The sequence below is a fragment of the Phascolarctos cinereus genome, unplaced genomic scaffold (genome assembly GCF_003287225.1).
Source record: "Phascolarctos cinereus isolate Bilbo 61053 unplaced genomic scaffold, phaCin_HiC Scaffold_4;HRSCAF=312, whole genome shotgun sequence".
Classification (NCBI taxonomy): domain Eukaryota; kingdom Metazoa; phylum Chordata; class Mammalia; order Diprotodontia; family Phascolarctidae; genus Phascolarctos; species Phascolarctos cinereus.
The window spans coordinates 530600064-530618487 of record NW_027555847.1 but is presented as its reverse complement, the minus strand read 5'-3'; the positions used below and the strand labels follow the sequence as shown (position 1 = coordinate 530618487).

At 34.0% G+C, this 18424-nt stretch overlaps 1 protein-coding gene across 1 annotated transcript in view; it reads left to right on the top strand.

The window, feature by feature from the left end:
- The window catches only part of RTTN (rotatin), a 206622-nt gene that overhangs the window by 93048 nt on the left and 95150 nt on the right, over nt 1-18424 (top strand). Inside the window, 5 exon segments of the mRNA XM_020985627.2 lie at nt 2271-2490; nt 4842-4970; nt 5434-5544; nt 10398-10556; nt 17187-17258. Coding sequence (XP_020841286.1) covers nt 2271-2490; nt 4842-4970; nt 5434-5544; nt 10398-10556; nt 17187-17258 — 691 coding nt within the window.

Genomic DNA, 18424 nt, shown 5'->3' with positions numbered 1-18424 from the left:
ACCTAGGACCAAACCACCTCATAGCACCTGGTATCGTAGATAAGACCCTCTACAACCACCTTGTTAGCTGACATTAAACAAATCAGGAAACATTCTAATCTCATACTGTCATGCTCCTTGACCACTTATTATACTCAAAGATCCCAAAGTGTATATTTGGAGGTACAAGTAATAGATAGCATCCTGTTATCCAGCAATCATTTTGGAACCCTCCCAAAAGGAGAGCCATCACCAGAGAGGGAATGTTTTTCTTGTGAAAAAGAGAGAGCGGAGAAGCCTTTCTAAAGGAGGAGAAGGAGAAGGAGGAGAAGTAAAGGGGAAAAGGAGGAGGATAAAGAAGAAACTGGAGAACTTTTCTGTCTTTCCCCAATTTGGGCACAGATTTAGATGTCTAAAGCATGCCATTCTAGACGGCCCCACACATCTCAGACTGGCCCTAAAGGATATCCTTTATTAAATCTCTTTTGGAGATACAAATTTTGTTCTTGGATTTCTTTCTTTTCCTCTGCCCCTCTTTAAAAATAGGTTATCACATAATCGTAGTAATATAGATTTAGTTCTGAAAGAAACCTTAACAGGCCAACTTATTTTACAGACAAGGAAACTGAGGCCCAGACAGCTAAAGTGATTTCCCCCATGTCAGTAGTAAGCATGTGTTATCTGCCAAGCCCTGTATTAAGCACTGGGGATACAAAGAAAGATAAGAGAGATGCTTCCTTCAAAAAATTCACAATCCAATGGGAGAGACAACTTACAAACAAGCTACATGCAGGATAAATAGGAAATAAGCAACAAAAATGAAGTACTAGAATCAAGAGGCTTCCTGTAAAAGGTGAGATTTAAGCTGGGACTTTGCAGAAGTCAAGGAATCCAGGAGAGTGAGATAAGGAAGCAGAGCATTCTAGGCTTGGAGATAGCCAGTGAATATGCCTTAAGTTGAGAGATAGAATGTCTTATGTGAGGAACAGCCAGGAGGCCAGTGTCACTGGATTGAAGAGATTTGGGGGGTTGAGAGGGAGGAGAAGGTATTAAAAAACTGGAAAGGTGGGTGAGGAGGCTAGGTTATGAAGGGCTTTGAATGCCAAACTGAGGAATTATAATTTTGTAATTGATCCTGGAAGTGATATGGAGTTACTGGAGTTTGTTGTGTGTGTGTGTGTGTGTGTCTATGTCTGTGTGTTTGTGTGGTAATAGGGTCAGGTCTTAGGAAAATCACTTTGGTGGCTGAATGGAGGATGGACTAGAGTGAGGAGAGACTTGAAAGAAGAACCAAGTAGGCTATTGTGACAATTTAGGCATAGGGAGTTGAGAAACTGCATGGCTGGTGGCAATATTAGAAGAGAGAAGGGAGTGTATTAGAGAGATGTCGCAAATGTGAAGTCAACAGGTGTTGACAACAGATTGGATACATGAGAGGTGGGAGCAAGATGAGAGGGACTGATGAGTCAAGCATGACACTTAGATTGCAGGCCTCAGGGACTCCAAAATTAACTAAAAAATTTTGTGCCTAAAATTGCATTAAGCACTGCCATCTAGTGCAGTCATAGGCTATGGGAGAGGGGGTTGAAATGAGGGTGAGAACAATAGGGGTGGTAGGCTGATGAGCTGGTATTTAGTTTAGTTTTGTTTTTTACCTGTAAAATTTGCTTTGTAGTAAGCTCTTTCAGTTTTCCTCTTCTTGAACTGTTGAATTTGAGTGTTCTTGGTATTTGGGGTACTTGAGGAAGAGCTTCACCCTAGGTTTCCTTTTACTTACTCTTTCATCTTCTTAGTAGTTTTCAACTTCCAGAAAATTTGTTTTGTACTGGTACGTTGCTCATAATGGTGTTAACCTTTATTAAAGCACTAAATTTAAAAAAAATTTCTAAGAGGACATCACTATATGTCTCTTTTTTCAACTAAATAGAGATAATTTTTAAAATGAATAACATGATTGGGAGAGGGGGGTTAATCCTCAAGAGTTCAAGTTTTTAAAGTCCAAGGCATAATATTTACTATTTCACTCTTTCTATCATTATATTTAGTGGTAATACTGATTACTTTTTCTAATATAATTATTCCTTTTTTTTAACTATATGTTCTACCCTCCAATTATAGTTTACTGTTTTACTTAAGGACATTTGTTTTATGAAAGGAATATTTTCTGACATCGTTTTTTACTTTTATGATAACAATGAGTAACAAGTAAGTCCGTACAGCTAATAAAATAGCCCATTAAATTGACTTACACCTGTGTTGTAGTTGATTTTTTTCCCCTCTTGTATACATAGGAAGTTCTTGGAACTTATTTATGTTTTCAAGACACAGCTGGCTTTGAAACTGCTACAATGCCTGAGAGTAACAGATGCACCTCATTTTTATGGACTACCTTCCCTGGAGAGAACGTTACAAGGAATGGTTCATATCACAGCAGTCCCAGGATGGAGTTCTCATTCTACTGTAACTGAGCCATTCTCCATTTGTACAAAATACTTGTCAGGCCTTCTTGAGGTAGATATATTACTGTTATAATTATTGTTTAGTATCATTATACCTAATTTTTGGTATTTTTTATAGGTTTATTGATTTTTAAAAACTTTTACAATAGCTACATGTGTTTGATAGTTTTTCTGATAACTTATAAAGAACTAGGAATTTGAATTTAGTTTTCTTATTCAGAATTACAGATTAATTAGTTACAGATGAGAATGAGAACATCTGTAATTGATATAACCCACTTCAGTCATCACATATAGAAATACTCTGTATCTTTCCTATTTTAAAAAAACACTTAGATTTTAGGATTCTTTTACTTATTTTTAACATAGTGTTTAATTAACAATTAATTGCGTTTTAAAATAAGTAGTAGTATAAATATTGATAATTTAGTTGAATAGACATTCAGCCTTTAGTTTAACATACAGAATATGACTTAAGTGAAGGAGAAAGAAGACTTTGACCATTGGGTTTATTTCAACTTTGTATTATTATTTTGTTGCATTCATTGTTATATAATCTTTCATTTAAAGTACGACCTGCATTATTTTGCTCTTAAACCCAATAATGTTTTTGTTACTTCTTCAGTACCTCAAGAATGTTCTGGGTTTTTTTTGAGAATTTTTTTAGTAGCTGACAAATTCTTAGTTACCCTTGCTACCAATTATCAGTTGATTATCAATGAAATAATCCCTAAGACAGCTTGACTACAGTAGATTTAAGTTTTGTTTGAATAGTTAGAAACACTTAGGGAAGAACATTAATAAATAGAAGGATTTCCAAGTCACTTTAGGGTTCAATTTCAAGTTCAAATGTATTTCTTATTAAGATTTATTCCATATCTCTTTGGATAATTTCTGACAGAAATAGGAGATACCAAGTTGATAAGTACTCAAGTAGAGCAAAAAAATAAAATCTTGTTACCTACAGTCACACATGTTATATGCTATGATTATAGGATATTCAGTATAACATTCCAAATTAAAAGTGATTGTAAATGAGCTTTGAGGAATCTAGTGGGATTAGTTACAGTTCAAAAGACTGTATACATCTCTTTAAAACAGGACAATTCATATTTATATTGCATTTTAAGGTTTATATGAGACTTTCCTCACAAAAATCATTTAAGGTATGTAGTGTAAGTGTTATTATCCTGATTTTAGAGATGGGGAGACTGGTCGTTTTACAGGTGAAGTGTTTTTCCAAAGGTCACACATAGTTATAAGTATTGACACATCAGTTATGTGGAGAGTTGGATTTAGTCTCCTTATCTGGGTTAACATCAGCCTTGTTTCCTTTTTGACCTTTTACTCTAACTTCTCTAGTCCTTAGTCATTCATCAGCAAAATGAAAAGGTTGGATTATGTGGTACTGGGTGGCACAGAGATACTGTGCTGTACCTGGAGTTAAGAAGATCTGAGTTAGAATTCAGCCTCAGGTACTTACTAGCTGTGTTACCTTGGGCAAGTCACTTAACTTCTCTGTGTCTCAGTTTCCTCATATGTAAAATGCAAATAATAATAATAATACCTACTTCCCAGGATTTTTGTGAAGATAAAACAAGATAATATTTGAAAAGCACTTGAAAACCTTAAAGTTTTATGTAAATGCCAACTAATATCAACTATTAGATGATCTCCAAGGTCTCCTCAGATTCTGAAATTCTAAAATCTTTGTCTTCATGATATGCCCAGAGTCAAAGAACTAGGAATTGTTGTAGCTTGTTTTTAAATGTATATCTCCTTATTCCCAGTCTAGTGCTCTTTGTATCTCTTCACCTTGTTAAAAATTATGATAGATCATGTTTATATATTACTCTACATTTTGCAAAACACTTTCCTCTCAACAACATTGTGATGTGGGTAGTACGTATTATTTTATTAGGTGAGGAGACTGCCAGAGAGATAAAGTCACTTACTCAAGGTCATATGGCTAGTAAGTGGAGAAGCTACATTTAACCTCTTTCTCCTGACTTAAATCCAATATTTTTTCAATCACATATGGTTCACTTTTTCTGATATCTAAATGACATTTAGTATATGTCCAATTAAATAGCTATTTGTTTAAATAACTAATTGATGTTACATTATTTTAACTTAAGTAAGAATCAGGTTGAGGAAATGAGACTTAAGCAATGTAACAAGTATATTTTAAATCACAATGAAATTAATTTTCCCAAGATTCTGTAAGAAGAGGATACCATACATCTATTACCCAAATTCTAAAGGAAAAGTACATTTCAAAAGAATGTTCTCTCTTTATGTGGTCAGGATTTAATTCATTGACCTCAGTAGGATTTTGTTTTCCTATCTTTTATACCACTCACAGTAAAGCTACCATGAGATTGTTTTATATTTGATTTTCAGGTCATTTCTTCCTTCTATGTGGAGCGGGGAGGAACTGCTATGTCCTTCATGGGAAAGGGTGTCACAAAGAGCACAGTTCTTTGCTTGTTACATTTGTCCCATGAGATGATGAATCAGGCCAATATCTTGGTGAGAGCCCTCAAAGCTGCCCTTAGCTTGTCGTCTGTATAGTTTGTTTGAAAAACAGAAATGCTATAAGAGTTCTGGTAGTTGGTTCTTACATGAAAACATCTCTCTTTCCTTTTCACTTTTATAAAGCAAAGTGATTTTCAGTTAAGATATTATTTAGAATTTGGAAGTGCTTAAGTAAATATGAGTTTCATTTCAATTTTATTTTAAAAAAGTAATTGCATTCAGTAGAATAGCTCAGTTTTAAATGATTATATTTGGAAAAATATGCTTACATTTTCATTATAACTCTGCCTGGTTTTTAAAAATGTTTGATTGAAATGACCTTTTTTTAAAACAGTGGTGAATATTGTTTATTTTTTTGTTATTTTTAAAAGTAGAATTATTCTATTCTATTTACTTCATTGTTAGACACCTTGAAAATTAAGATTTATTAAAGTTCATTTTTCTTTTTTTAATATAGGATTGGATTTCAATGTGGTCCTTGCCTTATGACAGTAATAGTGAGGAACAAAATCTTATCCAACAGGGACTGGCTTGGTTGATTCCATTATGGGTTGATAGGGATCCAGAGGTTAGTATAAAATTAAGATCTCAATTTTCATGTTATCGTTTATTATGTGTGAAGGTACAAAAATAAAAATATTTTAAATGCAGAAATTTATCAGTGGCTTTACTTGAATATAAATATATACATATATACCCATTTATATATGTGTATATATACACATATGTATATATACATACACATACATACACACACACATACATGTCCTAGCTCAAGCCTCCCTTAGGCATTGATTTGGCTTTGATGTCTTAGAGTGAGTTTAAATAGCAGTTGCTTATGTTTTAGCCAGAAACCCTGAGGGCCTTCTTCTCCCAGGTTAATTTTGCTTTTTGACTAACAAAAAGAGGCCATTCTTCACCTCATTTCTTACCTAGTCTTAATCACTGAATGGGTGTTGCCTTGGTCAAACTGAGACTTGGGAAAGACATTAGCTTAAAAGGGCCAAAGTCTCACAATGCATCCCGGGCCATCTCCATTCGTCCTGATCCATATCTTGCCACTGGACCCAGATGGCTCCAGAGAAGAGAATGAGGCTGGTGACTTTGAACAGTCATGCCTCACTTAAATCCAGTTCACTTGCATGTCATGGCATCAGTTTCCTGATGTTATTGTCCTCTTCTAGAATGAAGGACAAACAGCAACAACAACATACACCCATACACACACACACACACACACACACACACACACACACACACACACACACATACACACACACAGAGTATATCTATCTATTTATGTATCTATACACACATACATATATACACACATACATACACATACACATATATGTGTATGTGTATATATACATACATGTATCTTAAACTAAAGGGATTACACAGTCCTGCAGGGAAACCCCAACATGCAACCTAATTTATAGCATTCCTTACTTAGGAACATTTTCTACATTTGGAGACTCATTTTCATAATGAAGTTACTGTCATTCTATTCCTACTACTGCTTCCAGGACTGTCTCTTCTCAGCTATTACTGTTCTGTGGGACTATTTTCCTGTCTAATCTTTTTCCCAAAATATTTCTTCCTGCTACCTTCTACTTCCTAAGATCTCCGTTCCTGCTGCTTTGGTTTGTGTAGGATTCCAAGTCTGTATTGGAGGGGATATAGGAAGACTGAGATACCAATCCCCTGTTGATGAAGCTTTGAATTATTCCAGCCTTTCTGAAAAACAACTGGGAATTGTCAGAAGAGAGAGGCTAAAATGTCAGTTTGATCCAGAGATATCAGTTCTAAGCATCTACCCCAAGAAGGTCAAAGATAGAAAGTTTCCATAAATATTAGGTTTTTCATAGCAGCAGTTTTTGTGGTGGCAAAGAAGTACTAACTGAAGAGGAACTGATAAACTGTGGTAAATGAATGTAAAGAAATATTGCATCTTATGAAAGAAAATCAAAAGAATATGATTTGATGTAAAGAAGCAAAGCAAGGAAAACAACAAATTTGACAACAATATAAATTGTAACATATAATATAAAGTATTTTTTTAATTTAATCTTTTTTTTGTGGTGTGGCAATTGTAGTTAAGTGACTTGCCCAGAGTCACACAGCTAGTGAGTGTTATGTGTCTGAGAGTGGATTTGAACTCAGGTTCTTCTGACTCCAAGGCCTGTTCTCTATCCACAGCACCACCTGGCAGCTTCCTTTTTTTTAATTTTAGAAGTAAAGATGATATCCAGATTTAAAAAGCAAAGCATCCTAATTGTGTTTATAAATTCTCATTTTAAAAAGTCTTATATAAGATATGATGTTTATCATTTATAACATTTTACATTATAGTATTCTAATAGAATTTATAATTTTTAACATTATTTCAATATGAAAACTTATGCCTTCATTCATTGGGAATTGGGATTCCTTCTTATTTGTACAAAAGATTTTTAATTTCATTTGATATTAATTGATTTATTATAAATAGATTAATCTTTACATTTATATTTATAACATTTATATATTATATTATATTATAATATAAATATCAACATAAATTATTATAAAATAAATACAATGCAAATTTAATGTTTACATAATTTTAATCAATTATAAATTGATTAATAATTGATTATTATGAATAAATTAATTATTATAAATTGATTACTTGATATTTTCTATTTTATCTTTTGTTACCTTCTTTAAGCTTTGTTTGGTTAAGAATTCTACCCAACTCCCCGTAACTGTGAAAGGCATCTCTATCCATTTTCCTAATTTTTTATGATATAAATTTTTATATTTAGGTCATATATCCATTTGAAATTATTGTGGTATAGGATGTAAGGTGCTGATCTAAATCTATTTGTTGCCAAACTGCTTTCTATTTTTCCCCAGTACTTTTTGTTAGATAGGTAGTCTTTCCCTCAAGTAGTTTATATTCCTTGACTTATTAAACAATAGGCCATTGAATTTGATTATTTCTAATTCTTGTTTATCTGTTCTATTCCACTGTTCTATTTTTTAATATTTTAACCATTATGTAACAGTTTTTTGGTAATTATTGCTTTATATTACAGTTTGAAGTCATTAAGTGCTATTTCCCAATCATACTTATTTTTTTCCCATTATTTCACTGGAGAGTCAAGTAACCTCTTCTTTCTTGAAATTAATTTTGTAATGGTAGTGTAAGTATTGCAGTGCATTTATAAATTATTATATAGTGAGATAGTTTTGTTTAATTAGAATGGCCCAATTGTGAGCAGCAACTTTTCTTCTGGTTATTTAAATTTTCTAAATTGTAATCCTATAAGCCTTGAGTGTGTTGTGGTAAGAGTGGATCCCAAATATTGAATGCATTTTGTAGTAATTTTGAATAGTATTTTCCTTTCTATTATTTTTTCTTTGTTTTTGTTATTGCTTTGAAGAAATGCTCTTGATTTTTTTGGGTTGATTTTGTATTTTTAAAAATTTTACTAAAGCTTTCACTTTTTCTATTTGATTCTTTGTTCATTTCTTAGTGTTCTGATTGAAATTTAATGAAAGGGTAAACTAAGACAATTCTCTCAGCAAGATAACAAAGCCTGTTGCCTGTCAATAAAGGGGTCAGTGGCTTGTCCCCATTTTTGCCAAAGATCTTGAGCGATGGGTAGCTTTGTTTTATAGGTTTTAGAGATTATAGAACAAAGAACAAAACAGGGTAAAGGACATCATGGAATTGGGGACAATATGAGTGGTTGAGGCACAAAGAATAGCATGATTGGTTGGAAGTTTGGCAATGGGGCTAGCAATGACCCTACCTCCATATCTCCTTCTATCATGAGACTAAGAAATGTTCGTTGTTGTAAAGATGGTGTAAGATATTAGAACCAACTCCCCTGTTTTCACACACATCCCTTATGGTCAGTTACATTCCTTGAAGCAAGAATAGATCAGTGATTAGCCGAGCTGGATTTTTAAACTTAACCCATTACAGACCAGCTGAATCAGAAACAAAGAACTATGACTTAAGCAATTACTAGACAAAATTAATTAATTCTAAATAGATTCAATAAAAAAAGATGCAGGCTCAATATTAATCTTCTCACTAGGGTCGTCTTTGTAAACCCTTCTGTCGTTATGCAAATAGGAAAGTTTTGTCTCCTTACTTATATTCATGATTTTAATTTCTTTTGCTTGTTTTGCTGATGTTGATAGTATTTCTAAATACAATTATGGCACATGGCAGTGGTGAAAGAAGACACAACCTTGCTTTTTTCCTTTTGTTGCTTTTTTTTAATTGGAAAGTTCTAGCATTCATCAGTTACTAATAATGCTAGCTTTTGGTTTTAGATATATACTTTTAATCATATTTTTAAAAGGTTTTTCTGTGACTGTGCTTTGTGGAGTTTCTGGTGTAAATTATTGTTGTACTTTGTCAAATCATTTGTCTATATTTATTGATATAATTAGATAGTTTGAGATTTTAAAATGCTTATGAATTGTGTTAATTATTTTCAAGGCTGTTGAATTATTCTTAAAATTCAGTGCTGTAGGACCCTTAAAATTGTGACCTGTAGCATGAATTTCTTTTCTCTATATTTGTTTAGTCTAACTGTTCTTCCTTGCTTAATTCTTGTAGGTACTATTCAGTATGACATGTACTGAAGTGATGGAAAGACTAACTCATTCTCACTAAGTAGATTAAGAACACATATTGCCCACTGTCCCTGTAGATACCTTAAAAAACAATAATAGCCTCCTTCATGGTTCTTGGAAAAATATAAGTCATTAGTCAGCTTGTGAAAGTTGTTTTTAGTTATTTATTTTTGTCTAGATAGGAAGCAGCCTAGTAATCATTTAACATATATTCTTAAATAATGATTTTATTTATATATTCTGTTTTCAGGTAGTTAGTAAATGTTTATTAAGTGCATACTCTCTGTCAAGCACTGTGCTAAGTTCTGAGGATATAGTTACCAAAAAAAAAAAAAGGTGGGACAGTCTCTATCTTCAGGGAGACAGTCTAATGCAGGAAGACAACAACACACAAAAGGAAACTGAAAGGATGGGAGTAACTTGTCTGCAGACATTATGGAGAAGTCCAAAAGCACGTAGTCAGATGGGAACTGCATAGATACCTAGTCTATGCTCTCACTTTAAGTGGAGGTTTTTAGAACAGCTCTTTACTTTGCCCTCCACATAGAGAGGTCCCAAAAGTAGATGGTACTGATGATGTATGGGTATCAAGATTGATATAATCTTTCAGGATGAGGAGGTTCCTGAAGGCATGGTGAAGTCCAAACAAGAGCAGCTTTTTATTAGGTTAGAATACTTGGACCAGGTTCATAGTTTTCTGTTCGAAATACCCTAAAACCTGTAGAAATTGATAAAAAAGAAAGATTGTTTAGTTTAACACATTTTTATTTTATTAAATAGGTGAGGTTCATTTCCCTGGCAATAGGAGCAACTCTGACTTCTGATAAAGATGGATGTATTGCCTTAGCCAACAGTTGTCAAAACATTTCTGGTGGACTGTGGGCCACAGTGGTGAACATTCTTCTGGATCATTCAGAATGTAGTATGGTTCGCAGAGAGGTATGTCACCTATTTTATTCATGTATTTCATTTGAAAATTTATTAATTTGCTAATTAAATTTATCTCAATTTTAATCTCATATAAATCAATTTTATATAATATAATCATACTTATATATAATATATTTACACATGTGACATAATCATATAATCAATTTAAAATCAATTTTAATCTCATATACAACCCACAAAATTGGAAATTTTTGGCTTTTTCTCTTTGAAATATCACTTAAAATTTGGTAGTAGGTGTTATAATTCTTGGTGCTTTTTACTTTATATAGTTCACAATGGAAATAACATTTTCTGATGTTTTAATAGCTGCTATTTGATGCACATTAGAGACCGTTGATGCTTCCCACTGCCTTGTTGTGATGGAGGAGCTTGTGTAGTTTCATGAAACTATGAGCTGTGTTACGCAAGTCACAGTGGAGAATTCTGACAAAAGGGGAACCACTGGAGAACGAAATGGCGAACCACTTGACTATCTTTGCCAAGAAAACTCCACAGAGAGTACTCAAATGATTAAAGAGATGACATCAGAAGATCAACCCCTTAGGTCAGAAGGTGTCTAATATGCTAATGGGGAGTAATGGAGGTTAACTACAAGTAGCTCTAGTACTAATAAAGTGGTTAGTCCAAAGCCAAAAGGAAGCTCAGCTGCAGATGCTTCTGGTGATGAAAGGAAGGTCCAATTGTTTAAAGATCAATATTGCATAAGAACCTGGAATGTAAGAACCTGGAATGTAGGATTTATGAACCAAGGTAGCTGAATGTGGTCAAATAGGAGATGGAAAAATTAAACATCGATATCTTAGGTGTCAGTGAGGGAATGGGTGAATTATTACATGTACTACTGTGGGCGATAATCCCTTAGAAGAAATGGAGTAGCCCTCATAGTTAATAAAGAATGGGAAAAGTAGTGCTGAGGTGTAATCTTAAAAATGACAGAATGCTGTATGTTTGAATCTAAGGCAAACTGTTCAACATTACAGTAATATGGGTCTATGCTCCAACCACTGATGCCAGAGAGGTCAAAGATGATCAGTTCTATGAAGACCTATGAGAAGATCTTTGAGAAATCACACCCCCAAAAAATGTCACATTCATCATAGAGGATTAGAATGCTAAAGTAGGAAATCAAAAGATAATTGAAATAACAGGCAAGTTTGGCCTTGGTGTACAAAATGAGTATAGCAGAGAGTAATAGAATTTAGTCAAGATAGTTCTCTGGTCATAGCAAATGCTCTTTTTCAACAACCCCAAAGGCAACTCTATACTCAACATCACCATATGAGAGATTGATTATATACTTTGCAGCCAAAGGTGGATAAACTCTATACAGTCAGTTAAAATAAGACCTGGAGCAAACTGTGGCCCAGATCATGAGCCTTTTATTGCAAAATTCAGACTTAAATTGAAAAAAGTAGGGAAAACCATCAGACCATCTAAGTCTGACCTAAACAGTATCCCTTATGAATATGAAGTGAAAGTGATGAATAGATTTAAAGGATTAGATCTGGCAGATAGAGTGCCTGAAGAACTATGGACAAAGCTTTGCAATATTGTTCAGGAGGCAACAATAAAAACATTCCAAAGAAAAAGCAGAGTAAGAAAGCAAAATGGCTATCTGATGAGTCTTTACAAATAGCTGAGGAAAGAAGGAAAGAGAAAGATATATCCAACTGAATACAAAATTCCAGAGAACTGCAAGGAGAGATAAGGTTTTCTTAAAAGAGCAATGCAAGAAATAGAACACAATAGAATGGGAAAGATGAGATCTTTTCAAGAAAATTAGAGAAGTCAAGGGAAAGTTTCATGCAAAAAAGAACATGATAAAAGACAAAAATTTAACAGAAGCAGAAGAGATTAAGAAGGGGTGGCAAGAACACACCAAAGAACTATACAAGAAAGATCTTAATATCACCGATAACCATGATGCTGTGGTTACTGATCTAGAGCCAGACAACCTGGAGAATGAAGTCAAGTTGGCCTGAGGAAGCTTTACTGACAATAAAGCTGGGGAAATGATGGAATTCCAGCTGAACTATTTAAAACCCTAAAAGATGATGCTGTTAAAGTGCTACACTCAACATACTGGCAAATTTCAGCATACATCCCAATCCTAAAGAAGGGCAGTGCTAAGGAATGTTTAAATTACCAATCTATTGTGCTCATTTCACATGCCAGCAAATTATGCTTAAGATTCTGCAAGCTGCGCTTCAGCAATACATGAACCAAGAATTACCAAAAGAGCAGACTAGTTTTCAAAGAGTCAGAGGACCTAGAGACCAAATTGCCAAAATTTGCTGAATTATAGAGAAAGCAAAGGAGTTCTAAAAAACATCTGTTTCTGCTTCATTGACTATACTAAAGCCTTTAATTGTGTGGATCACAATAAAATGTGGCAAGTCCTCAAAGAGATGGGAGTACCAGATCATCTTACTTGTCTCTTGACGAACCTGTATGCCAGCCAAGAAGCAATACTTAGAAGCAAACATGGAACAACTGATTGGTTTAAGATTGGAAAAGGAGTATGACAAGGCTGTTATTGTCACCTTATTTCTTTAACTTATATGCAGAGTACATCATGCGAGATGCCAGGCTGGATGAATAAAAAGCCGAAATTAAGGTTACTGGAGGAAATACCAACAATCTCAGATATGCAGATGATGCTATTCTGATGGCAGAAAGTGCTTGGTGAAGGTGACAGAGGAGAGTATAAAAGCTGGCTTGAAACTTAGCATCGAAAACTGAGATTTTGGCAACTGGTTCCACTACTTCCAGGCAAATAGGGAGAAGAAATGGAACCAGTGTTAGATTCTTGGCCTCAAAGATCACTGCAGACAATGACTGCAGCCATGAAATTAAGACTCTTGCTCCTTGGAAGGAAAGGTATGGCAAATCTGGACAGCATACTGAAAAGCAGAGACATCATCTTGCTGACAAAGGTCTTTATAGTCAGAGTTGGACTATAAGGAAAGCACAGGTCCACACAATCAATGCTTTTTAATTGTGGTACTGGTGAAGACTTTTGAGAGTCCTTTGGACAGAAAACAGATCAAATTAGCCAATACTTAAAGAAATTTAGGTTATTCACAGGAAGATCAAATATTAAAGTTGAAGCTTAAATACTTTGGACACATAATGAGAAGATACAAAGGCAAAAGGAAAAGGGGATGTCAGAGGGTGAGATGGATAGATAGTGTCATGGAAACAACAAACATAATAAATTTGGACAGACTTTGAGAAATAGCAAAGGATAGAAGGACCTGGCATGCTGTGGTCCATGGGATCTTGAAGAATTGGACATGACTGAATAGCAACAAGAGACTACTGAAGACTAAGGTGATACATACTCACTTGTCTCACTTAACTTGTCTCTAAAACATAATGAAATTGTTTAATGCCTATTAATATAGAACCATCTCGATCTTGGGAGAATACTATATTAGCATTTTTGTTAATCATCATATTATTTCACTGAAGATTTTATACTTGTAAAAAGTATATAATTTATTGTAAATAGGGTTTCATTGGTTATTTTCTTTTTACATTTACTAGATTTCTGCCTGTATTCCTCTGCCTTTCCCCTCCCAGAGAGCTATCCTTTATAATAAAGAGATTTTAAAAAGAGGGAGAAGGAAAGAAAATCACTAAAATTAAGTCACTAGTTAGAGAAAAAAATCTGATGTCATATTTACTATTTTACTCCTATGGGCCCCTTACGTAGGAGGAATGCAAAGGAATGGAAAGAGGTGTGTTTTCATATCTCTTCTGTGGGGCCAACTTTGTTTTTATAATTTCACAGCATTCATCTTCAATAGTTTTATGATTGTTCTTTCCACATACATTGATGTTAATATTGTTTTCCTGGCCCTACTTGCATCACTTTAAATTATTTTATATAAGACTTTCCATAATTCTCTTTATTCATCATGTTCATCTTTCTTATAGCACAATTATATAGCATTATATTCATGCATGAAAATTTATTTAGTTTAGTTTAGTTTAGAAAGTTTAGTTCCTCTGTCAATGGGCAATCTGCCTTGTTTCTGGTTCTTTGCTACCACCAAAAATGTGACTATAAATATTTTGGTGTATTTGGAACCTTTCCTTTTTTTAATCAATAATCTCTTTGGGGTATATGCCTAGTAGTAGAATCTCTTTGTCAAAACAGTTTGATCAAACTATATGATTATACAAGTTCTATTCAAAGCTGGCTCTGGGATGTGGTAATATATTTAAACAGATCTAGGATTATTTTTTGATTCTTCTTTACCCCCATTTTCATTTAAAAAATTGTGATTTTTTGTTACTTAACCATTCTGTACTGTCCAATAAAATGATCTGTTTCATGCATTCATGGTGTTAGGCTTGGAAGGGATATTAGTCCAGCACCTTCACTTTACTGCTGATGAAACTGAGAGGTTAAGTGAATTAATGAACTGCCAAAGATCACAGAGATAATTATTGTGAGGATTCAGACAAGAGAACAGTTTTCTTGATTCTCAGTCCAATGAATTTTTTACCACACCAGGCTACCTTTTTATGACTTTTATTTGTCTAGAGCAAAAACGAATGGTATTTTTAACTGATACTGATATCTTTCCTCTGTTGATTGTTTTGTTTATCCTTTGTATGTCTTGTTTGTCTAGAGTTGTTTATATGCTATCTCCTTTAGACACTGTGAGTTCCTTGAGGGCAGGGTCTGTCTTTTGCCTTTCTTTGTATCCCCAGAGACACAGTGCCTGACACATACTGCTGTTGTTGTTGTTCCGTCATTCAGTTGTATCAGCTCTTCGTGAGCCTGTATGAGGTTTTCTTGGTAAAGATGTTGGAATGGTTATCCATTTACTTCTCCAGTGGATTAAGGCAAACAGACGTTAAGTGACTTGTCAAGGGTCGCACAGCTGGTGAGTGTCTGAGGCTGGATTTGGATTCAAGCCTTCCTGACTCTAGGCCCAGAGCTCTGTCCATTGAGTCATCTAACTGCCTGGTTGCCTCTGCCCGACACACAGTAGGAGCTTCATACATTCTAGTTAGTTGCCTGACTGGATATAAGCATGAATGTAATTGAGTTCACAGAGTCATTACAGGATCTAAATACAGGACTTTAAAGATCACCCAGTTCAACCATCTCATTACATAATTGTCAACACTCAAGCCTTGAGAAGTTAATTAACTTGTTCAAGGTCACATAGGAGTTGGTATTTGAATCCAAGTCATCTGACCCCAAATCCAGCAGTCTGTCCACTACACCAAGCTGCTTCCCCATGTAGGAAGTGTCAGCTCATATCCAAGGCCATTTTGTCTGATTCTAAATCTAGCTGATGTTCCACTGAAACCAGGCATATTTCAATACATTCCATTAAAGAAAAGATTCTGTTACTTGTGCAGATCTGGTTAATTTTTTTTAGATATTTTGTCTATTCTGGAAAGTTAAAGTTGTGAAATATTTGTCTATCTGCTGTCTATCCATCTGTCCATCCGTCTATCTATCTATCTGTCTGTCTATGTTTTTGTAGTTCTGGGCCAGACATGGATTTAGAATGAAATAAGACACTAATAGATCATTTAACTTTTAACTATAAGAAATCTGACATGGTATAGATAAGATAGATATTTAGCAATGATTCAGCACTGGTACAGATGGTACTGGCCCCCATGTTTCCTCATTTGCTATGATGCCATAGAAAAATATGTCAAATCTGAGGAGCTTCAATTTCTTGTATCTTGGTATTTTTCACTTAGGCAACCAGGAAACTATGTCAGCTGGTTGAGTTTTAGTTTTTTGGACCAATTAAGTTTCAGAGACAATTTCCTTGCCTTTTAGTGAAAAGCTAGCCTAGCTTATGTGTAATATACATTATTCCTACAGAGTGGTAAATGCCTTCTTTATTTGAAAATAAATTCAATGTGTATCTAAAGGTACTTGTGGTAATAATAACCAATTCTGTGTTTGGGGGTCACTCACTTTTGTATGTTCTTTTATTTCAGAATTATTTGATGTTACAGGGATTTTTTTAGGTTTTAGAGCTTTATATATGTATATTTTATATACGTTTATATATACATATATACATATTTAGCTTCAGAATGACTGTCTTAATTTTTTTTCTGGGATAAATATTAAAATTAGTTAACATTTTTTGAACCACACATCCACTAATGGGAAGTGATAAAATGATATTTTAATTTTGGCTGCTTTCACTGAGTAAGTTTTAATATGTATTATATTAATTTTTTGTTTCATGTTCCATATTTGAAGTATTTATTGAGACAACATTTTTATACATATACAGTATTTTTATTTTAGAAAATTGACATATAGTGACTAAATGATTCTTAGTAGAGGTAATTCATATGTTTCATTTATTGTTTTGAAAATACTAGATATTAAAAGTCAGGAAAAGGAAATTGACTGAGCAAAATAATTGTGAGGGTCTTTTTTAGGTCATTATCTTATCTGTAAAATTGATATAATTATCAGTGTCCTTGATCGCCATGAGCCAGAGGTTGTAAACTTCATTTGCAATTGATCTGTGATATATTTGGTTACCAAATTAATGCACATTGGTGACTTTTGATATGACAGAAGATGGCAGGTTGATGTTCTCTTCATTTTTTTAGGCTGCATTTATTCTTCAGAATCTATTAGTGATTCCATTGCCTACAGATGACAACCATGATTATTCTTGGCATGTGAGTAACTATTAAAAACATATTAATGTGGTCCTGATAGGTGAAAAATTTTCAATGGTATTTGTTTCATTATAAAATAAATTTAAGATGTTGATTATTGTGAAGACTTTCAAAAAACAGAATTAGATAAGGTAATAATGAGCTAAATATTCTTTCAGATACTGCAGATAATATTCTAGCTTTTTGATTGGCAAGATTTAAAAATATTCTCTTACTTAGCAAAGTACTTAGCAACCAAAAGAAAAAATTCAAAAGTAGTTTTGTTTATAATGAAATATGTATTGCTAGTAAACTTGTTTGTATTCCTTTTTCTGAATATAATAGTTTGATGCTGGTCTAGATTTTAATTCAGCATTAATGTAGCGCTAGATACTTTTGGGGATAAAACCCAAAAATAATGTAAAGACTTTACCCTCTCTAACCTTACTGGGGGAAAGCAAACTATATTTCTATCTTTTTACCTATACCTATCCAAATGGTACTTATCCTTCAAGGTCCATCTCAGTCTTGGCTTCATCCTTTTCTGTTCACTTTTCACTAGCTACTAGGGACACAAATACACAAATGAAACAATTCCTATACTCAACAAGCTTACTTACTACTGTGGGGATATAACATGGACACAAATGACAGGTAGCATATGAAGAACTGGGAGAGATAACAGCTAGGATGATCAAGGAAGTCTTCATTGAAAATATAGAACCTCAGCTGAGTCTTGAAGGAAGATAAGAAATTTAGATGTGAAGATGGGGAGGGAAGTGCATTCCAACCATGCATGCTGGCTTGTGAGAATGTTCAAAGACAGGAGGTATTGCGATGAATTCAGCAAATATACTTTGTTGTTTAGTAGGTTTTAGTTGTGTCCAACTCATGATCCCTTTTTGGGGATTTCTTGGCAAAGATACTGGAGTGATTTGCCATTTCCTTCTCCAGCTCATTTTATACATGAGGAAACTGAGGCAAACAGAGTGAAGTGACTCACCCAGGGTCACACAGCTAGTAAATGTTAGAGGCCAGATTTGACTTCCTGACTCCAGGCCTTCCCGACTCCAGTCTTGACATTCTATCCACTGTGTTACCTAGCTTTACGCAGGTTCAAATGTTACCTCAGAAACTTACTAATCTGTCTTATTTTTCTCATCTGTAAAATTGGGATAATAATATCA